At 40.9% G+C, this 21,487-nt stretch overlaps 1 protein-coding gene across 1 annotated transcript in view; it reads left to right on the top strand.

The window, feature by feature from the left end:
- The window catches only part of ANKRD17 (ankyrin repeat domain 17), a 291,925-nt gene that overhangs the window by 84,724 nt on the left and 185,714 nt on the right, over positions 1-21,487 (top strand). Inside the window, 2 exon segments of the mRNA XM_033961546.1 lie at positions 11,826-11,973; positions 12,246-12,393. Of these exon segments, the coding sequence (XP_033817437.1) occupies positions 11,826-11,973; positions 12,246-12,393 (296 nt within the window).

The raw sequence follows: 21,487 nt of genomic DNA, 5'->3' as shown, positions 1-21,487 counted from the left end.
TGGCCTTTTTCGTGTGTGGGTTGGGGGTCGAGGATCTGGTAGTTCAGTGCTTTGAGGTATGAGAGTAAATTTATTACTTGTTTAGAGGTGTGATCTTCAAGATGGAGGTTTATATCTCCTAGGATTAGATTATGAGGTGAGGTTAGGGAGTTCTGGTAAATAAATTCTTCGATATCTTGTTTGTTGTCATTCCATTTTCCTGGTGTTGAGTAACAGAGGATGCATGTTAGTGTTCCTGTGAGAGAATCATCGGATAGTTGACAGGCTAGGAGATCTAGGTGAGGGGTGGTGTGTTTGTCTAGGGTCTTTATATTGATGTTGTTTTTGAGTATGATGGCTAGACCTCCACCACGTTTTTTTTTCCTGCAGATCAGTTCTATTTTGTAACCAATAGGGCATAGTTCTGTGATGGTGGGATCGGATTCCGAGGTTAGCCAGGTTTCGGATAGGAATAAGCAGCTTAGTTGCTTTTTAACTATCCAGTCCTTAATGAGGTCTGCTTTTGTGCTTATTGATCTGATGTTCATGTATGCGCAGGATAATGAGATGTTGAGAGTTTGGGGAGTGGGTGAGCGGTTTGGGTGGAGGAGATTTTCTTTGGTTTGTGGATGATGGTTGCGGTTTTCTGGCTTTGGTTTTGGAGGTGGTCTTTTTCCCCAGCTGGTTGGTATGCTGATGTGGTTGAGTGAGGAGCAATCTATCAGGTTTCTGGGTGAATGAAGTTTTCTGGTAGGTAGTGGGATTCTGTTAAGGTTGGGATAGAGGATGTGTGATAACCTTCTGTTTTTCTGTTGGTTAGAAGTAGGAAGAGTAGTAGATGTAGGAGTACGTTTGTTGAAAAGTTGGGAGGCATGGTGGTGTTTGTGTAGGGTGCAGGAGGTTCTGCTGTTTGGTAACTGGTGTGATGTGCAAGTTGGGAGGTGTGGGGATGTTAGGGGAGGAGGAGGCGTTTTTATTTTATTTTTTTTTCCCTTTTGTTCTGTAGCGTCTGTGTCCTTGAGTAGTGAGTTCAGAGATGGGTGAGTTTTCTTCCCACTGTTGTGAGAAGTGGAGCTCTTCTTTGAATTGTGAGGGTCCCTACTGGTTCGGGGGAATACTATCAAAGTTAAGTAGGAATGGGAAGCACAAACGAAGAGTGTCTCTCAAATCTCTCGATACTGTCTCTCAAATCAAATATGTGACAAAGCAAATGGGAGGAAGAGGCATGGGGAGTGTAGTTACCATTTGCCACCTCTCCTTGAAGTAATTTAATGCTGCTGTTTTTCAGTTTACCAGGGGTGCAGGTAGTAAAGGTGGTAGAGAGGAAGTGACTAGAGTGGTAGCATAGGAGACCTGGTGGTAGCCTGTGTTAGTGGAATGCGTGGGCGAGGTGGCTCTGGATTAATATCCGGATCGCTGCTAGTTAAGACACTACCTGTGCTGTATTCTAATGGTGGTATTAATAGCAAGCTACCAATCTGTCAGTACGATCAAATTAGCCACAACATGAGAGCTTTTGTAAAGACATGCTCTGGTTCCTTTAGATTATATGCACAAGATGTTCTTAATTGTTCAGTCCTTTCCTCTTATTTCTGTTTGAACAGACTGCTTGCATCCTGCTGTGCTCATTGTTTTTTGTTTTTTTTTGTTGTTGTTATTTTTTTGTGATAACAAAGCTTGATCTAGCATTGGAGCACCTGCTAGATAGGACAAAGCCCTAGGTCATGAATTGATGGTTTGGCCTTGCCCTTTTATTTTTTTGTAAATTCAGCTGTAATGGTGTGACAGTCTCCTTTAGTTTCCATTACCATGTGGAAGTCATTATACTGTCTATACCAGTGTTTGTTTTTCAATCAGCAGGCAAAATCACCACTGCTTGATGCTTAGATTGAGAACAGCACCTGAGCTCTGCCCTCAGCACCTCACAGTAACAAAAGCTACTAGAAATGGCTGACATTCGCATGTTCCTTTCTGAGTGCATATGAACTTACACATGTCTGTTAGTTTTAGCTATAGAATGGGCCTAAGTATGGAAGTTAATGGGCAGCATGCAGGGCATTGATAACCGAGCTCTATTTGGGCAGTATACAGATTACACACTAAGGGGGAAATTCTATAAGATGGACCTTAATTAGCAAATTATGTCAATAATGAGCCAATCTCATAATTGAAAAGAATAAAATTTAATTGGGAGATAGGAACCTATCTAATTTGTCGTGATTCTACAAAAGATAGGTGCCTAACACCAAAGTAGACTTGTTTAGGGGGAGGAGAAAGACTTAGGCGCCGCTAGGCACAATTCTCTAAAGGACTTATGTGCCTGTATTGTAGGCCGTTAAAACCCTGGCCTACGTTATAGGCGGCTGAGTTTTAAGTTAGGTGTAGCTAAGTGTGATTGACATTTAGGCGCCAATTATGGAATTTGGCCCTGAGTCCTTTTAGCATTTTGTCCTATTCCCAGGATGAGTGCAGCAAGGAGTGTGTTTACCGAACACTGGATGCAGCTCGGTGTTGGGATCAGCAGCATCTGTGGAGGATTAAGTTGGCTGCCTACGCTGTATTGATCTTCTCTTGCCCTTATAAGAGAGAGCTGGTTCATTATGATGGGTTCATGTGATGGGTCTGCTTGCTTACTCCATTTGTTTTTAAAGTTTAGAAGACTCAAGTCTTTAGTGCTGCCTTGTCATCATCAGCAGATTAATCCAGAGACTTGTGTGTTATGACCATCTACCAGCAAGTGGAGGTAGAGAGCATTAAACTGAGCTCTGCCATGCTCATTAGTCAGCCAGTATTCTCTGTCTCCAGCAGGCAGATGGATGGTTTCATTCAAGCTCCTGGTCGTTATTGGTACTTTGCTCCTGTTTGGACCAATCTGTTGAGCAGGGATTGTTTAGGCTTAATTTAGGGGGTACACTTCGTGGCACTGGGTCCCTCCCCCACCCCATCCTCCCTCTATTCCACTGCCCCATACTCCTTCCTCGCAAAGAAAGAGGCATTTTATGGCATTTTCTAAATGCTTGTGGCCACAGTTTGGAGGGAGCTGAATTAGTTCTGAGCCATTGAAAACTACTTCAGGTCAGTCAGCCCTTTATAGTGGTGAGTACACCTTTTGTTTCTTTTTCTTTCTATCTCAATTGAGATTATTAAGCGCTGCTCATGCTGGGAAGTGAAAAGCAGCGACAGGACACGGTTCAGGATGTCTCCTCAGGGTTAGAGCCTTCAGATTTGGCATTGGTAGTAGTGGGGCCATTGGGTTCCTGCTCAGTCTTGTAGCTCAGTCACAGGCACCCGCAACAGGTTTGAGAACCCACATTTCAAATTCTGTAGGTGAGAGCTCTCCCTGCTGTTTTCTCAGCCAGCTAATTGCTGTGCCTCTTTCTCCTATGGCTGGCATTACTGCTCTTCCCCCTGCGTTTATTTTCTTGCTTCAAATTTATTCTTACTTGGACACTTCTGCCCTTGGGCATCTTTTAAGGTCCTTTCCTCCAAGGTGGCACCTGGACTTTGTTCTTGAGCCCAAGCTTTTACTACCCCATTTCTAGTAGTTTTGGAGCATTCCTTGATTCTTCTTGCCATTTTTGTCAGCTGGTGTTTTTGGCACTAATTAATGCTGCTTGACTATAACTCTGGACCTTTATAATAATAATGAAACTTCTTAAGGGGGAGGGTGATTAATTGAGAAATTGGAGAGTGAGTTGTAAAAGCAGATTTGCTTTCTGTCTGAACTGTGGTGGAAAATAAGAGTGATTTTTGAGTGTCATTTTTGTCACTGCTGTAGAATTGTATCAGATTTGAAATGGTTACATTCTTGAGCTAATATTACATAACATAACATAAAAATGTATTTCTATACTGCAATACCATTAAGTTCTAAGCTGTTTACAAAATAGAATAATAAACTGCACTTATACAGTTGAATGTAATAAATTAATTTCCTAAAAATCTTGTAATCAAATACGTTTTTAGTTGTCTCCTAAAATGCTAATATGAGCAAGAGGTCGCTATCAGAGAATTCAAATCTTTATCCCATATTGCAGCTTGAAACGACAGAAGACGTTGATGTTGTTTTTTATATTGACAACCTTTGACTGAAGGAAAGGTAAATACAGCATGTGTGCGTCGAGAGTGCTTTGAATCTACAAATGTGAACGAATCCACAAGATAATTAGCTTCAAGGCCGAACAGTACCTTATAACAAATTTAACCAAATTTAAATTTCACATGAGCCTCGACAACCAATACAATTTATGGAAAAAAGAGGTGACATGATCAGACTTTTTCAGATTAAAGATCAGTCGAACGGCAGCATTCTGAATAATGCACAATCTACGTAGTTTAAAAAAAAAAAAAATAATCAGCAAAGTAGACAATATTACAATAATCCAACTGGCTCGGAACCAATGACTGAACCAATTATCTAAAAGATAAACATCATAATATGCTTTAATGGTGCATAATTTCCACAATGTGTGGAAACCCTTCCAATACCAAAGTGTCCACTTGATCTTTCATGGTTAAATTCTGATCCAGGTTTTACTCCCAATATTTTAATGGTAGAGTGAATAGGATAAGTTATTGCATTCAAGTCAAAGAAATCTCAGTGCAATTCTGACGTAGAGTTGCAAAAAAAGAATCTAATTTTCTCTTGAGTTAAGTTTTAATTTAAATTCAATCATCCATTGTTCAATTATTAGAAATACCTCAGCAATTTATAAGCCTTGGATGGGAAATTGAAACTATAATAGGAATCAGAATAGTTTAATCATCAGCATAGCTGAATATCTTAATTCCTAACTTAGACAATTTTAAACCTAACGAAGATAGATAAACATTAAAAAGTAGAGGAGAGAATGGGGAGCCCTGAGGCACACCATATGAATTACTCCAACTACCAAAGTAGTCATTATTGAAACGAACCTTATAACTACGAGATGAAAGAAAGCCTTGGAACCAATCATAAACTTTATCTTGGATACCTTTCATCTAAACATTCCAATAGCTTTTTATGATCAACTAAATCAAAAGCATTAATCATATCAAACTGCATTATCAAGGCACTAGTAACTTTACTGAACAAGATTATTCAATCTAGAATAGAAGCTCTGTGCTATATAAATGACGAAAGCCTGACTGTGACACGTGCTAAAGAGAGTAACGCTCCAGATAGTCTAACAGCTGAAGGTACACCAAGCCTTCCATCAGTTTTACAAAGAAAGGAATGGATGCTATTGGTCAGTAGTTGATGACTAATGTAAAAGGCTCTTTAGCATTTTGGGGTTTAGGAGTAATTATAAAATGTCCTCTGCTTAATGGAAATTTACCCATCTCCATCCAGCATATAAGACAGCCAATCAAATAATTCTAACTGCAGTTTCAGTGGAGCAGCTTTCATAACTGCTTGAGGACAGAGACCTAAAGAACAGTATGAACTCGCATAGTTATTGTATAATTTTTTTAAAAAGATCCTAGTTAGGTTTGCTGAAGGAACTCCAGCATAAATCCGCATAACTTGCATCTGTTAGAACTGGCAAAATTTGAGAGTCTGAATCCTTAATATTGGAACATGCCGTCCTTATGCTATTAATTTTAGAACTAAAATAATGAGCTAGAATAGATCTTCAGACATTGGGAGAATATTATATGATAATTGAGTGTAGTGAGTAATTTCAAAAATATTAGAAACCAACTTAACTCTTTAGTATTGGTTGCTGATGGACTGATCTTAGCAGAATGAAAAGCCTTCCGTTTATCCAGTATATGGACCCTTTTCTCCAAGTATCACGGTCCGATTGCTTCCCTGTTTTAATCCAAGTTAATTCTAGACATCTAATAAAACGTTTCATATCATGAAGCTCTTTTATCAAACCTGCCCGTAGACTTACGAGGATGTTTTTTTAGTTGATGTTTTGGAGAAATACTATCCAATGCAGCGATACTAGACTCTTCACAATGGGAAGCAAATTATTTGTATATTTTGCTTTAGGGATAAGCTCATAACATTTCCAATATTCTATAGGATCAGTTGGACCCCTTGATACAACATCCTTTTCATGCAGAGGCGAGATTTTAGATTATAAATACATCCAATTTAGTTTGTATAATATATGAAATGATCTGACCAAATGTTTGGACACCAGGTATCATCTTCTAGAGAGATTTTTGGAGAGGGAGCACTCTTAGAGGAGAAGATTGCTAGATCTAAATGATGACCTTTTTCATGTGAATTTGGGAAGGACATAATCCAGTGATGATAAGAAAGCTTCAACATATGTAATTTCAGCATTATCTTCAGCCTCAAGATGCAGATATACAGTATATCCCCCAATAACATACTGTATGGGGCAGAAGCAGAATCATGTAAACACAAATTCAAAAAAATAATCTCTGGCGTTTATCCAACTTCCTGTGGTGAATATATTAATAATAAAAATAAAAGGCAGTTCACATCAAGAGCCTCCCCTGGACTCTCTCCCTTTTATCATTTCCTTGGTGTGGACCTGGAGTCAATTACTTGCTAATCTGGTGAGCAGTATTTATGAATATGCTGGAACATATTACTAGTCGTTTGTATGTCAGTTCTGATATCAAGTGCATGTTGTGCCTTATGTAGTCTTATTCTTCACAGCATAAGACCTAATGTAGTCTTATTTTTCACAGCATAAGATCTCCTATCTATATGTCTGTGCTGCAGCTTATTGTTTATCTTGGTTTGGGACCTCAACCAGAGGAGCTAGCTCTCCGTGTGCTGTGGGGTGCCTTAGCACCTCCAATATTGAGAAAATACCTTCACTTTGTCCAAGCATAGATAAATGTGATGGTTTCAGCATCCTCAATCGTTGTGAACTGTTGGCTCCTATCAATGTTCCCTCTAGTTTTTGCTGACACGTGTACAAGAAAAGCATTTTGGGCCTGCTTCTATAAACAGCGCCTAACTTCTAGTTGCTAGTTGGCGTGGTTGTCAATTAACCACTAGGCGCTGCTTATAGAATCACAGCGATGCCTAGTCGTCCTAGAGGTAGGCGTCATTTATATTAGGACAGATTTTTACCTGGCCTAATTTACCAGCGCCTAAATCAACCACGCCTAGTCTCTGTTCATAAGATGCTGGAGGGTTCCTCAACTTTGGCATTACTAGGTGCCGTGCACAACCTAAATTGCCATGCCATTTAACAACTTAAAAATCAATTTGCACACAAATTTTTAGTTGGGTGTCTGTGATTAGGATGCCTAGCAGCATCTAACATAGGCACCATTTATAGAATCAAGCCCTCTATGTGCAAGATTTCCAGTTCAACTCGATATGCAGCATAGCCTATTTTGACAATTAAAAAAGCCAGGAAAAAAAAAAAAATTGTGCGCAAAATTTCTAGGCCTGCGAACTTCCTTTCTGACCTATGTCCATGCACTTGTGTGCATGGCTTAGAGCAGGGGTATTCAACCTCGGCCCTCTCCAGGTTGTGTGTTCATGATTTTCCAAATGAATATGCATGAGATTTAGTTGTATACAATGGAGGCAGTACATGCAAATATAGCTCATGCAAATTCATTGGGGAAATCCTGAAAACTCGACTGGATTAAGGCTCTCGAGGACCAATGTTGGACAACCCTGGCTTAGAGGCAACACTGGCTCCTACGACCTGCTGAATTTCATTCAAGAATCAATTATATGTTTCTTGATATTATGTGGGTATGTTATTGTCTGAATTTTAGCTGTGAGTTAGACTTTCAGTGTCAGTTTGATGTCCAGCCCTTTGGATAACTAGCCTCTAGCTTCCTCATGCCATATTGGTAGGTGTAATACTCGCAGATCGTGTCCATTGGCCCATGTTGGTGTTCTTATGCATTTGTCTAGCTTTTGTGCCATCTTCCTCAGCTTATGGCTTTCTTAGTTTTTGCCCATATTGAATTCAGGGGTTCAGCTGACGTCCATCTTCCACTCTCTAGATGGGAGACATAGCTCTGGAAGTTGAGCACGCCCTGAGATCTGGCATTGTGACACAACTCTATCTCTGGATGTCGAGCAGTACTCCGTCTCTGGATGTTGAGCATGTTTGAGTCTTTGGATGCTGTGCACAACTTCTTGGGGGTGTATTGTATAATTCCATAATGGGATGACGAGCACAATTCCTTCTCTGGATGAAGGTCATAGCTCAATTGCTGGATGGGAAGTAGAGCTTCATCTCTTGGTGTAGAGTGCTACTATTTTTTTTCCAGGATGTCAAGTGCTTTTTCAGCTCTGATTGTGGAGCAGTTCTATGTCTCTGACTGTGGAACCCATCTCTAACTTTGAATATAGAGCACAGCTCCATTGCTGTAGGAAGAACACCACTGCATCTGTGCGTGATGCTCAGCTTCATCTATGCATGTTCAACACTGCCTTCCTGCTTAGAGCACTGCTTTCCCTCTATATGTAGAGCACAGTGCCAATTCTGCAAGGAGATCACAGATTCCTTTCATTATGTGGAGCACAGCTTCTTCCTGTAGATGGGAGTACAAAGTCATCTCTGTATGTTATGCCCACCTTCATCACTACTTGTGGACCTTGGCTTCATCTCATGCTTGGCCTTTCTCAGTCTTTGGTGCATACCTTCATATCTGTGTGTAGGCCGCAGCCTCATCTGTAGGCAAAACATAGCTTCATCTCTATCTGTGAAACAGCTTCATGGTTGTCTGGGGAGCACAGCCTCATCTTGGTATGGGGAGCATGACTCCATCTTGAAGGATCGGCATGGCTGCAGGAACGGCAGCTTCATCCTTAGGGGGACCTCAGCTTTTTATGATACTTGAGTACAGCTACATCTTTAATGTTGAGCATAGTATCTTCCTGCTGAGGCCTTTTATCTTCTCCCAGGCTGGGAGTCCTCTTCAATTCTGCCTCTGATGGAGGGACATGTCTTCAGACCTGGTGTGGAGTCCAGCTCCAGTTCAGAATATGAAATGCAACTCGGGTTCAGACTGCAGAGTGCATTGCTGAGAGTAGACTGAATCTCCTCTAAAGGTCCACCCCATTTCTATGTATAGTTTCTGCTCCTTTGGAACAGTACTGTACAACACTTACCTTAGCACAGGTCCTCTGCTCAGGCTAAACTAATTCAGCTTAGCTCCTTGCACTATTGGATTTGTAGTTCAGCTTCATAGTGATTGGTGGTCCGTGCTTCCTTGCTTGAACATGGGCTTCGCTTCATTGCTCAGTTGCGGTTCTCCGGTCCTGCTTTGTAGCTGCCACGAGAAGGAGCTAGCTCACTAGCCTCCTTTGTGGCATTGGTTTTCCCCTCCTCCCTCCCAATGAGGATTGCTTTCCTGCATCCCACAAGTCTCTGGATTAATCTGTTGCTGATGACAAGGAAGGAAACATGATATCTTACCTGACAATTTTCTTGCCTTTAGTCACAGCGGATGAATCCAGAGTCCTTCCCTTTCTTATTTCCTTTTTTTTTTTTTTTTTTTACTTAGGTGTTTGGCCTTCTGACATTATCAAGTTCTGATTGTTGTCATTCATATCTAATGGCTGTAAGGAAGGAGTTCTATCTATATCACTGTTTTCACAAATTGTCCTTCTGCTTTATGAAAAATACTAGCTGACCAAGGAGCATAACATCCTATGTGACAGAACTCAGTTTAGTGCTATCTCCACCTGCTGGTAAATGGTTGTAATCCACAAATCTGGATTAATTTGCTATGACTAAAGGAAAGAAAATTATCGGGTATGACATAATTTTTCCTTCCCTAGTGTTTCTTTTGGCCTCACAAGTCCTCCCTATGCCTGCATTGATTGCTGCATGGAGGCGTGTGTGTTACTCTGCATTTTTGCTAATGTGGTTGTGCCTTGGACTTAAAAAGATTGGGAAACATCAAATACCCTTAAACACATGCTTCTGGTGTGGCAGGCATGTTGAAAGCTTGTCTGGATGATAGGTGATTCACATCCTCATTATTTTCCTCCCCTCCTCCAATTTTGTGCACTGTATGTACTTATCTGTTTCCTTCTAGATACCATGTATTGCAGAATTGTGACCCCTTTTTATCATGCTGGTCTTTTACGTTAGAAGGAAGACTACAGATTCAAGATAGCGTTCAGAGCAGACGCTGGGAGGTGAGCTCCTCATTAGCGCTACTGCATTAATGGGAAATACCTCTTCACTTTTACTTTGAGCGTGGCTTATCCACGTGGCACTTGGATATCGCCAGCAGGTTATTTTTTGTTTTTTTTTCTGCTGGCAATTGAATTTGTTTTTCTTTCTTTCGTGGGCCCCGAATGACGCTGTTGGACCAGGCGCAGAATGTGACCCAAATAGGGAAGAGGAAGGGCGCAATCGGTCGACACCTCCGGCAACTGGAATCACCAAGCCTCTATTGCAGATGACTCTAGATGGAAGACTTACTCCCCAGTTGAAGGAGACGCCCCCGACTCTGGGAGGAACGCCGACCTCGTCGAACCTCAGTGATGATCGGGTTTCCCTTGGCCCGATCCAGGGGCAAAGTCCTGCCCAACCCGGAAGAAGCCCTGCAGAGAATGTGGCTAACCAGCTTATTCAGGAAGGTGGTTTGCTGTCTAGCCCCGGAGGAGCAGTGGGAGGAGAAGGAGTGGTGGAAGAATACCCCATTGGAGCCCAGACATCGGCTTTTGAAACAGAGGCAGGAAACAATTCAACTTCTGTGAGTAACATTCAGTTTGGACAGTTGACAAAGCCAGCAGTAGTGAATTTAGAGGAACTGTGGAGGGCTATTGAAATCATGGACTCTAACCTCCAAAAGGTACAGGCGGAATGTGTCTGTCAGTTCTCAGGTAGGGACCCATGAGAAAAGGTTAAAAGAACAGGGAGATGAATTAAAAAAACATGAAGAACAAATTGTTCAGATAAAAAAGGTAGAAATGGAGATTATTAAAGAAAGATATTTTATTTTTAAAAAAACAAACTTGAATATATGGAAAATAAACAGAGAAGAAACAACCTAAGATTATTAAATTTTCCCAAATTTTCAGAATTATCTGGACTTGAGATGGTGTGTAGATACTTAAAGGATATCTTAATGATTCCGGAAAATAATTTACCACCTATCACCGTAGCTCAATCTATATCTCTAGAGAAGAAACAGGACAGTTCAACTCCTGTTGATACGGAAAGAATGAATTTAACAGACTTTTTGGAGAATTCCCTGGAACTAGTCACAGAAAGGATTACTGTCTTGGTGACGTTTGCCTTGGAGCATGACAGAGACTTAATTTTTAGACTTTACTTCAGACATATGAATGATAAGTTCTTTGGCTCGGCTATTCGGATTTTTTCAGATATTGCTCAAGTGACACAGAAGAGGTGAAAATAATTTTTGCTTTACAAACCCTGGGTGCATCCTTTATATTGAAATTTCTAGCCAAATGCTGCGTCTCATTTCAAGGGAAAAATTTTATATTTTTTCAAACCAAAGCAATTGTTAGAATTTATTTTGGCCAAAGAAAAAGGGGGGGGGGGGGGGGAGTGGTGATTGGTCTGATAGCTCTTCCTGCAGTTTAACGTAGAGGCTGTTGGGGGTTTTACATCATTGTCTCCTGGGCTGTTCTTATAATTGATATATATTTCTTTATACTTATTCTAATGCTTGGATCTTGATATCTTAATTTTGTGGACTAAATAATGTGTATATTTCTTTTGTTTTTCCTTACATTACTGTCGTGAGTAGTATTAGATTTATTAATTTTTTTGGATTTTTATTGCAACTCTGTATTCAGGTATTAATGTGCTTGTTTAAAATTTTGAAAAACTGAATAAATAAAGAATAGAAAAAAAAAAAAAAGGAAGACTGCATTTTTCTGAGATGCCTTTCCCCCCCTCTTTTTGTCTCAACAGCCGCAGTTTAGCAGAAGCCTGTTCTGAAGGGGATGTAAATGCTGTGCGAAAGTTGCTAATTGAAGGTCGAAGCGTTAATGAGCACACCGAGGAAGGGGAGAGTCTCCTTTGCTTGGCTTGCTCTGCGGGATACTATGAGCTTGCACAGGTTGGTGCCTTTTTCCCTTTTCCTGCCATTTGTTGGCATGTTCTGTGGTGTATTTTTAGATTGAGTTCTTTGCTTTGTTTTAGTCCACAAAAGCCTGCTAGGTGGGAGTTTTTTGTGTGTGTGATGCTTGAAATATAGTTCTGTAGAAGACAGTGCATATACAGCAATAAGGCTGCCTGTCACCTCATTCTGGAGATTTGTTTTATCTTTGTTCTGTTGTAGGTAGCAAACCTTCTTTCCTATTAATGTTTCGTTGCCATTTCTGTTCCAAGGTGCTGCTGGCTATGCATGCCAATGTTGAAGACAGAGGTGTCAAAGGAGACATAACGCCCTTAATGGCTGCTGCTAATGGAGGGCATGTCGAAATAGTAAAACTGCTGTTAGCCCATGGTGCTGATGTCAATGCACAGTCCTCGACAGGTAATCTTTTTAGAAGCCTTCTGCAACACTTTGTACTGAAGTGTTTAGTGCCGTGATCTTTATGTGCTGTCCCCAAGGTAGATTTTCAGGTTATCCCTAATCAGTATGCATGAGAGCTTTGCATAGAATAGAGGTAGAAAGAATGCAAATCGTTCTCGTGCATATTCATTAAGGTTATCCTGAAAAGCTGACTTGGCAGCCCTTGAGGATTGGGAGTGAAGACCAAGGCGCTAAACATTTTAGTAAGACGTGATGAGGTCTTAGCAGGAGTCTAGTGCAGTTCTTAATGGCTGAAGAGGTGCATACTCAGATAATGAGAGGGAAGGGGATAAGGACGGGATTGTAATTGTAGAAAACTAAAATCTGTTTTCTATCTGACCTTAAATGTCTTTCTTTCCTATTTAAAATTGTAATTCTACCCTAGTCTAACAACCCCTTGTAATCAAAGTAATTAACATAAATAATGTTATGTCTTGTCTGTCTGTCCGACTTGTAAGTGTTAATATTTGTTTTCCATATTTTATAATTTTACACCGCCTAGAAGTTACTATAGGCGGTATAACACGTTTTAATAAAACTTGAAAACTTGAAGTTAAAGTGGCTAAGTCCAGTAGTGTTCCATAGCACTTTAGTGGTCGTCATCTCCCATACTCATGGTAGCAGCAGAGACTGGAGAATACTGCATTATGGCCAAGCTTTATCTGCAGACTTGCAGATTAGTAACGTTGTCAAGTGTTGACAGCTTGCAGTAGCAGATCTGGTGATGTGAATTGGTAGATATATCAATACTTTTTATGAATTGCTTTAAAAGGGATAGTTTATATGGCATGTTCATGTAATTAATTCATAGTTCCTACTTATTTGATAAGCAATTTTTGCTGAAGTATGTTATCCTGAAAATAAACTTTTTGATAAAGAAGTAGCTTCTATGAGCAATGTATTTTTAAAATGAGGCAGTAATATTTTTGTATTAACTGGAGAGGGGCAGTGATATAAACTTGATATGATATTGGTGGGGTGGGGTTTATAATATTGCCATCTGTCTCCAGATTTGTCCAGTAGGGTTGAACTAATTCAGGGTTTATCCCGTTGCATGTAGGAAGTTGTTCAGCTTTCACAATTAAGTTTTCCAAGGAAAGCAAGACTACATAATGACCATGGGGATGGTGTAGATATCACTCTGTTGAATAGAAGGCAATAAACAGATCATATGAAGAAAAAACTTGTATTTAATCAAAATGCTTCCAGGAAAAATGTCTGACGTGGCTGTTTTTTGCCTAAAAGGCTTTCACCAGCTATCACTTTAAATCTTTGAGGCAATACCCCCACTGTGCCTTCCTGCCTGACGCTCAAGCACAAAACTAGCAGTCTATTATTTTCCATGGAGCAGAGAGGTAGTCTTTTTAATTTCTCCTCAGCACATCCAATGTTTTTTGTCTTTTGGTGCTTTTCCTTTTTTTTTTTATTATTTATTTATACGATTTTCAAAATATATTTCCAAGCATAAACATCTTGAACAGAAAGAAACAGAAATAAAATCACCAATTTACGAGGAACAAGAAATCATATTTCAAAAATTCAATTAATTCTGTCATTCTCAAGTCCTCAACATCTAGAGATACCAAGATTCATTAAGTGACTGAACAAGGAAAGAGGAAAAAGACAGCCTATAATGGTAGGAGATTGATTCTTCATTTAGAGGTTGTCATATCTATTCTTTATCAAGGTGTTTTAGAGACAAAAACCCAGTCAGCTGGGATGGATCAAAGAAAACATATTTAAAGGATTTATATCTAATTATGCATTTGCATGGATAGCGTAAGAAAAAAACACCACCAATAGAAGTAACCGCTGGTCTCATCAACAAAAATTCTCTCCTTCTTCTCTGAGTGTCCTTGGAAACATCAGGAAACATTAATATTTTTTGTCCCAAAAATTTTTTTGACTTATTCTTAAAAAATAATCTCATTATCCAGTCCTTATCAGGCGCTAACGCCACTGTTACTAGTAACGTTGCTGATTTCACAAGAGTTTCCTCAGAAGTTTCCAATAATTTGGAAACATCCAAAGGCTTATCCTGACAATTTTGATCTAATTGTTCCTGGCATTTCTTATCAGGAAGATAATACACTTTAGCACTTTTGGTGCCTTTCCATTTTCATTTTTTTTTCTTTGTTTTATTCAAGCTCTATTTTTTACCTAAATTTTATGTTTATTTAAATTTGTGATCTCCCTCTAGAATAGAACTAGAACATTGGACCTTACCATATGCCCTCTTCCGTCCCTCCTGGACTACCTCTTTCATCTTTCTAATTCTGGCCTAAAAACAAACTCAGAGTACACTTGAGTACTGTTAGCGCTTTCCACCCATAACTGTTTATCCTCTAGTGGCCCAGTTCATGACAGGTTTGTTTCATACCAAATCGCCTCCAGTAGCATGGGACCTTAATATCATTCTCATTGCCCTCATGAAAGCTGCATTTGAACTGCTTCACTTCTGCTCTCTAAAGTTTCTTACATTATTTTCCTCATTGCACTGGCTTCTGCCAGGTGATTAAGTGAAGTTCAAGCTCTTGTAGCAGATCTGCTTTACATCAGATTTTATCATGACAGAATAGTTCTAGGAACCCATCCAAAATTCCTCCCTTTCCTGTTGTTCCAGCAGACAAATCCAGATGAATGGGTTATGTCCTCCCACCAGCAGGTGGAGATAGTGAACATTGAACTTCTCTCTCTTCTATAGGATGGCACTCTCCCCAAGAGTTCAGTATGCTCTATCTCCAGCAGGTGGATGGATATTTCTCATTCTCCTGGATTTATCTTGGCTGTGCTCCTGTTTTACAATGGTTAATTCAATGACCTGGGAGGTCCCGGTTGAGGTCCTGACTTAGGGGGTACAACAGGTAGCAACAGGTCAGTTATTGCCCTTGTTGGGCCCTGCTGAGGTGTCTGGCTCTCATCCTCCCTCCTTTCCTTTTGCACAATACAGATGGACTGAAATTTAAAAAAGCCTGTTTGAGGCCTTAGCCCCAGGGGAGCCAGAATTTCCTCCACAGGGTTTCTTGTAGCACTAAGAGGAATTGGGGGACCCAGGCCTCTAGCAGCCAGCGGGGGTAAATGCTGTTTCATGAGCTGCTTTGTTGCTCTCTGCTCTTGTGTGCAGCACTGACTGCACTTTTCTTTCTTGCCACATTTACAGCATTGGTGACTTCCCTGTGGCGATTATTCTTTGCCAATAGCTTCCCAAGGCAAGAAGCAGTACTCCCTCAGTGCACGATCTGTATAAAGAAATTTTTTCAAAAGCAAAAAGGCATGAACTGCATGATTGCTGGCGTGCCTCGTTCTGAGCAGGGGAACTCTTTTGCAATGGTGGCTAACTATGTGAAGCGCTGCTCCCACTAGGGTAAACAGCAAACAATGTCTGGGTTCTGCATCAGCTGTTCCTCGACGGCGGGGCCATCAGGGTTGCTTTGGGCCACTTCTTCATCGGTGCCCTCAGTTGGAGGGAACAGTTTGGAAAGACTCTCTTCAAGAATATAGGCCCTGCGGTGGCTCAGGCTCATCTGGAGCCACTGTGATCCTGCAGAATCCCTTGCTGCAGCAACATTGGCATATGGCAGCGGGGGGAGGGTAGGGAATACCTCTGCTGCTGTTTTAACTGATCAAGAGGCTTCTGGTTAGCGGCCACCTTGAGACTTAGCTTTGGGGGTCCGAAGGACTTCGGGGGTCCAGTGCTTTTATTCTTGGAATTTGTTCTCCTCCTGCATTAGGCGTATCTCCTGAAGCAGGGAGAGCTGGATAAAGCAGCCAGAGTTCTGGCAACAGTACAGAGGCTTATCGATCTAGGAGCCATAGAGGCTGTACCAGAAGGCAAATGGGGCTTGGGCAAATACTCAGTATTCTTTATCGTGCCCAAATGAGACTCAGACGATCTGATGGACGCTTATCTGCATATTCCCTCTTCCCAGTTCACAGAAAGTTGTTGAGGTTTCATGTATAGAACATCATCTCCAATTCTCTGCTCTTTCATTTGGACTAGATACAGTTCTACGCACTTTCACCAAGAGATATACACCGAGGTGTAAATATTAGAGAGTGAGCATAGGTGAAAATTGAATAAGGATGTTAAAGCAAGACACCTAAAGGCATAAGGATCAAAAAGGATCATTAGTATGAATATTCAAGTCCCCAAGAATGAAGAAGAAACTAGGTCAAGAATGACTCCTGCTTTTCCTTCTGCCAGTGAGAAAGGAAGAGAGGGACATATCAAGAGCCTGATAAATAACAGCTATCTGGAACAGTGATGGAGTGAGCTTTAGAGGAAGAAAATCAGTGAGACTGAATTGAAAGAAGAACTTAAAACCTACTAGAAGAGGAAAGTAGCAGCTGATATTGTTACCATAGTTGAATCAGGTTTATTTTACTCCCATGTCAAAGGCCAGCAAGTTAAACATTCCCTTAGGGGAAAAACAAAGTCTGTAAGAGTAAGAAGATGGAGATTAAATGAGAGGAAAAGATTATGGTGGAGAATATATGAGAGAAAAAGGTCATGAATGTAGACAAGTTTGTTCTATTTAGAGCATATATACACATATATATATATATTTTGCTTAACCTCAAATTGGAAAGAGACTGAACATTCCATAGAGCTGCGTTTCGCTGGGGTCACACTTGGTGCTGCTCCCCAAGTCAAATTTGGCCTTTTTTCCCTGTTCCTCAGATAGACTTAGTACTGGTACTCTCTCTCTCCCCCTCCCCAGACCAGAGGAGGATAAGCCAGTGATGCCCTCCCCATGTGCTGTGCAGCTCGTGGAATACAAATGCTCCTTGGATGGCTATTCACCACAAATGGGGTATGAATTCAAGGTATCCTGGCCTGATGAGTTAATCCCACTTTATTTTAAGCAAAAATTAGGTGTTTTGAGGCAGATAGAGGCTTTTATTTACAAACTGGGAAATCTAAGATGGCCGCCACGACAGCGATTTTAGCATCAAAAATAGCCCGGGAAGCTACACTGAAAATATTTTTTAAAAAAAGTGATTTTGGGATTTTAGAGGTGGGAGAACCTATCTGTAATCTCAGACACCCCCTCCCCCCCCCCCAAAAAAAAAAAAAGATTTTAAGGACTCCCCCTCGATTTGGTTTGTCAGGCTGTCAGCCTTTTACTGTGCAATGCCATGTGCTGGGAGCTGCAAGAATAAGAACATAAGAGTAGCCATACTGGATCAGACCAATGGTCCATCTAGCCCAGTATCCCATCTTCACAGAGTCCAATCCAAACCACAAGTACAAGACAAAAACCCAAATAGTAGCAGTATTCCATGCCACCTATCCAGGGCAAGCAGTGGCTTCTCCCATGTCTGTCTCAATAGCAGTTTATGAACTTTTCCTCCAGGAACCTGTCCAAACCTTTTTTAAAATCAGCTAAATTAACCTCTCTTACCACATTCTCTGGTAACGCATTCCAGAGCTTAACTTCTCCGAGTGAAATAATATTTCCTCCTATTGGTTTTAAAAGTATTACTCTGTAACTTCATTGAGTGTCCACTGGTCTTTTGAAGCTGCAAATAATTTACAGGGAGAACCTGTGCCTCAACAAGCCTGGAATCTGCACTGCTTGTATCTTTTGACTGCTTCTGGGCCCAACAAACTGGCCAGAGGCCTCTACTCCTACTGGATCACGAGCACACTGGAAGTGGGAAGAGGAATGCAGTTGGACCTGATTCTGGATAATCCACCACAGAGCCACTCATGCTGTACTCGAGCCCACTGCGGTCGAACCTGGGCTGAGCCTTGCTCCTAAGGGAATGATCCCTGTTCCCTTGAACTGTTAGTACAGGCTGTCCAAGTGAGTGTACTGCAAAGTAGTCTGCCCCTTAAAAGCAGACTCTCTACCTCAGAATTTACACACTCCTGTAGCCACGGCTGTCCCACAAAGGAGACCCTCTGCAGCACTGAAAAGCCTTGCAAATGGTTAACAAAAAAACCCAAACAACAACCCAAATTTAATGAAAAGAAACACGAGCAGAAAAGACAAGTTTCTACTGTCTTGCTTGTGTTAAGACAACTGAGGAACTGAAGGACAGCCTAAAGGGGATAGGAGGAGGAACAAAAGAATGCAAATGAAGCTCCCTACAAGTTCTTGTGAGAAGAGGTTGACTACCCACCTGTTCAGGAATAGAGGGTCTGTTGTACTAGAAGCAGAATTTGAGATTTTTGTGTAGAATTTTGAAAAAACAAATTGGTGCAGAATTCCCCCAGGAATAGTGTATGTAGTAGCCATGCAATTTTGAAATAGCCATTTCCGCATGTGAATACGCTTTTAGAACAGAAAATGAAGCCCCCCAAATTTGAGGTGATTGTAGTTTAGAGGTTAAAATTGTTTAGAGTTGACTTCAAAAAGCCAGCAAAAGTTGTTGACTACATGAAAGCAAAAAAAAAAAAAAGGAATATAAGAACAATTTACCTCTCTGTCCTTGCTGGCTGCATTTATGGATGTTAGTGAACCTGAGCTGAGAATTAGTTAGGTTTAGAGTTTATATAGGCTGAGCCAGAGCCAGATTTTGAATCACAGTTTAAATTTCCTGTTATTCCTGTTTGTCAGCCATTATATTTGTCTGTTTCTGTGAGTCTTATTCCTGTCCGCATTGTTCTTGGATTTAGATTGAAACCTAATATTGGCAGATATTAGCCATTTAACATGTTCTGGTATAACATAGAAAACAGCTTTTCTGTTGGAAGCATTTTAGTGATCATATGGAAGTCCTTTAAAATCAGCATTGCTGATGCAACATAGTAAATGACAGGAGATAAAGATTTGAATGGTCCATCCAGTCTGCCCAACATTCACACTTTAGGTTCCCACGGCTGGATTTGCCATCGAAGCCCACTCTAGCCTATCCTAACCATCCTGTAACTGGAGCTTCTATCAAAGCCCTTCTCAACTCACCCTAAACCAATTCACCATATACGGGATGCCCCGTACTAGCCTTAGTTTGTTTTATATCATTCCTTTTCTAATTAGAGATCCTCTGTGTTCATCCCATGCTTTTTTTTTTAATTCCGTCAACATTTTCATCTCCACCACCTTCCTTGGGAGGGCATTCCAGGCATCCACCATCCTCTCTGTGAAAAAGAATTTCCCAACAAGTCTGCCACCCTGCATCCTCAATTCATGCCTTCTAGTTTTACTATTTTTTTTCTCTGTCACAAGTACATGGCAAAAGATTTGTTTCTATATTAATGCTTTTCAAGTATTTAAACATCTGTATCATATCTCCTTTGACCCTCTAGAGCAGGGGTGTCCAACCTGCAGCCCCAGAAGTATTTTCTGTGGCCCCGGTTGAGGGCGATACAGTGTTTTCCTCTGCTGCCCCCGGGTGTTTACTGTCTTGCCGGCTCCCTCCTCTGTCTTGCTGCAGCGTTTGTGGGCCCCAGAAATATTTTTTTTCGGCCAATGCAGCCCAGGGAAGCCAAAAGGTTGAACACTCCTGCTCTAGAGTATTCATATTCAGGCCTTCCAATTTCTTCTTGTACGTCTTTTGGCACAAGTTCCATGCCATTTTTGTGCCTTTTCTCTGGACTGCTTCAAGTCTTTTTACATCCTTAGCCAGATACTGCGTCCAAAACTGAACACAGTATTCCAGGTGGGGCCTCAACAACGACCTGTACAGGAGCATCAACACCTCCTTTCTTCTGCAGGTTATGCTTCTTTCTATACAGTCTAACATCCATATGGCTACAGCCACTGCTTTGTCTCACAGTTTCATTGCTTTCAAATCCTCAGACACTATCACCCCAAGGCCCCTCTTCCCATCCATGCATAAAAGCCTCTCACCTATCAGCACATAAAGTCCCCTCAGATTTCTATTCCCCAAGTGTATCCCTCTGCACATCTTTGCATTGAATTTTAGTTGCCTAAAACATTAGACCACTCTTCTAACTTTTGCAGATCCTTTTTCATGTTTTCCACCCCTTTTGGAGTGTCCACTCTGTTACAAATCTTGGTATCATCCACAAAAAGGCAAACCTTACCTTCTAACCCTTCAACAATATATTGAACAGAATCAAACCCAACACCGATCCTTGTGGCACTGCACTACTCACCTTTCCTTCCTTCGAGTGAATCCCATTAACCATCACCCTTTGGCTTCTATCCATCAAACCAGTTTCTAATCCAGGTCACCACTTTGGGTCCTAAATTCTGCCCATTAAGTTTATTCAAGAGCCTCCTATGAGGAACCGTGTCAAAGGCTTTGCTGAAATCTAAGTAAATTACATCTAACACACAACCTTGATCCAATTTTCTGGTCGTCCAGTCAAAGAATTCAATGAGGTTTGTTTGGCATGATTTACCTTTAGTAAATCCAGATTGCCTTGGATATTGTAACCCATTTGATTCTAAGAATTTCACTATCCTCTCCTTCAGCTACGCTTCCATTATTTTTCCAATAATCAAAGTAATGCTTACTGGCCTGTAGTTTCCTGCTTCATATTTACAACCACTTTTGTGAAGAGGGACCACATCCGCTCTTTTCCAATCCCGTGGAACCTCTCCTGTCTCTAAGGAGTTATTGAACAAACCTCTTAGAGGACCCACCAGAACCTCTCTGAGCTCCAAAAATATCCTGAGAGGGATGCCGTCCGGTCCCATGGCTTTGGCCACCTTCGATTTTTCAAGTTTTTCATAAACACTTTCTTGCGTAAACAGTGCCCCATCCACCTCCAGGATTTTCTTCTGTGAACAGAGCAGAAGTATTTGTTTAGCAAGTTAGCTTTTTCCTCATTAGTCTCCACATAGCGATTTGAAGCTTTTTTTAGTCTCTCAATTACATTTTTTGCCTTCCTCCTTTCTCTAACATAACTGAAAAAATTCTTGTCACCCTTTTTTACATTTCTAGCCATTTGTTCTTCCGCTTCCGCTTTCATCAGATGTAGCTCTCTCTTGGCTTCTTTCAGTCTCATTCGGTATTCTGTTCTGTGCTTCTCTTGAGGTTTTTTTTGTATTTCACAAATGCCAACTTTGTGATGTAGATTCAGATAGTCGCACATTTTTTTCTTTTTTTTCCTCCCCATTTTCTTTATCTAAAAGTA

The sequence above is a fragment of the Geotrypetes seraphini genome, chromosome 1, assembly GCF_902459505.1.
Source record: "Geotrypetes seraphini chromosome 1, aGeoSer1.1, whole genome shotgun sequence".
NCBI classification, from domain to species: Eukaryota; Metazoa; Chordata; class Amphibia; order Gymnophiona; family Dermophiidae; genus Geotrypetes; species Geotrypetes seraphini.
Note: the sequence above shows the minus strand (reverse complement) of the source record. Positions and strands in the feature narration are given on the sequence as shown.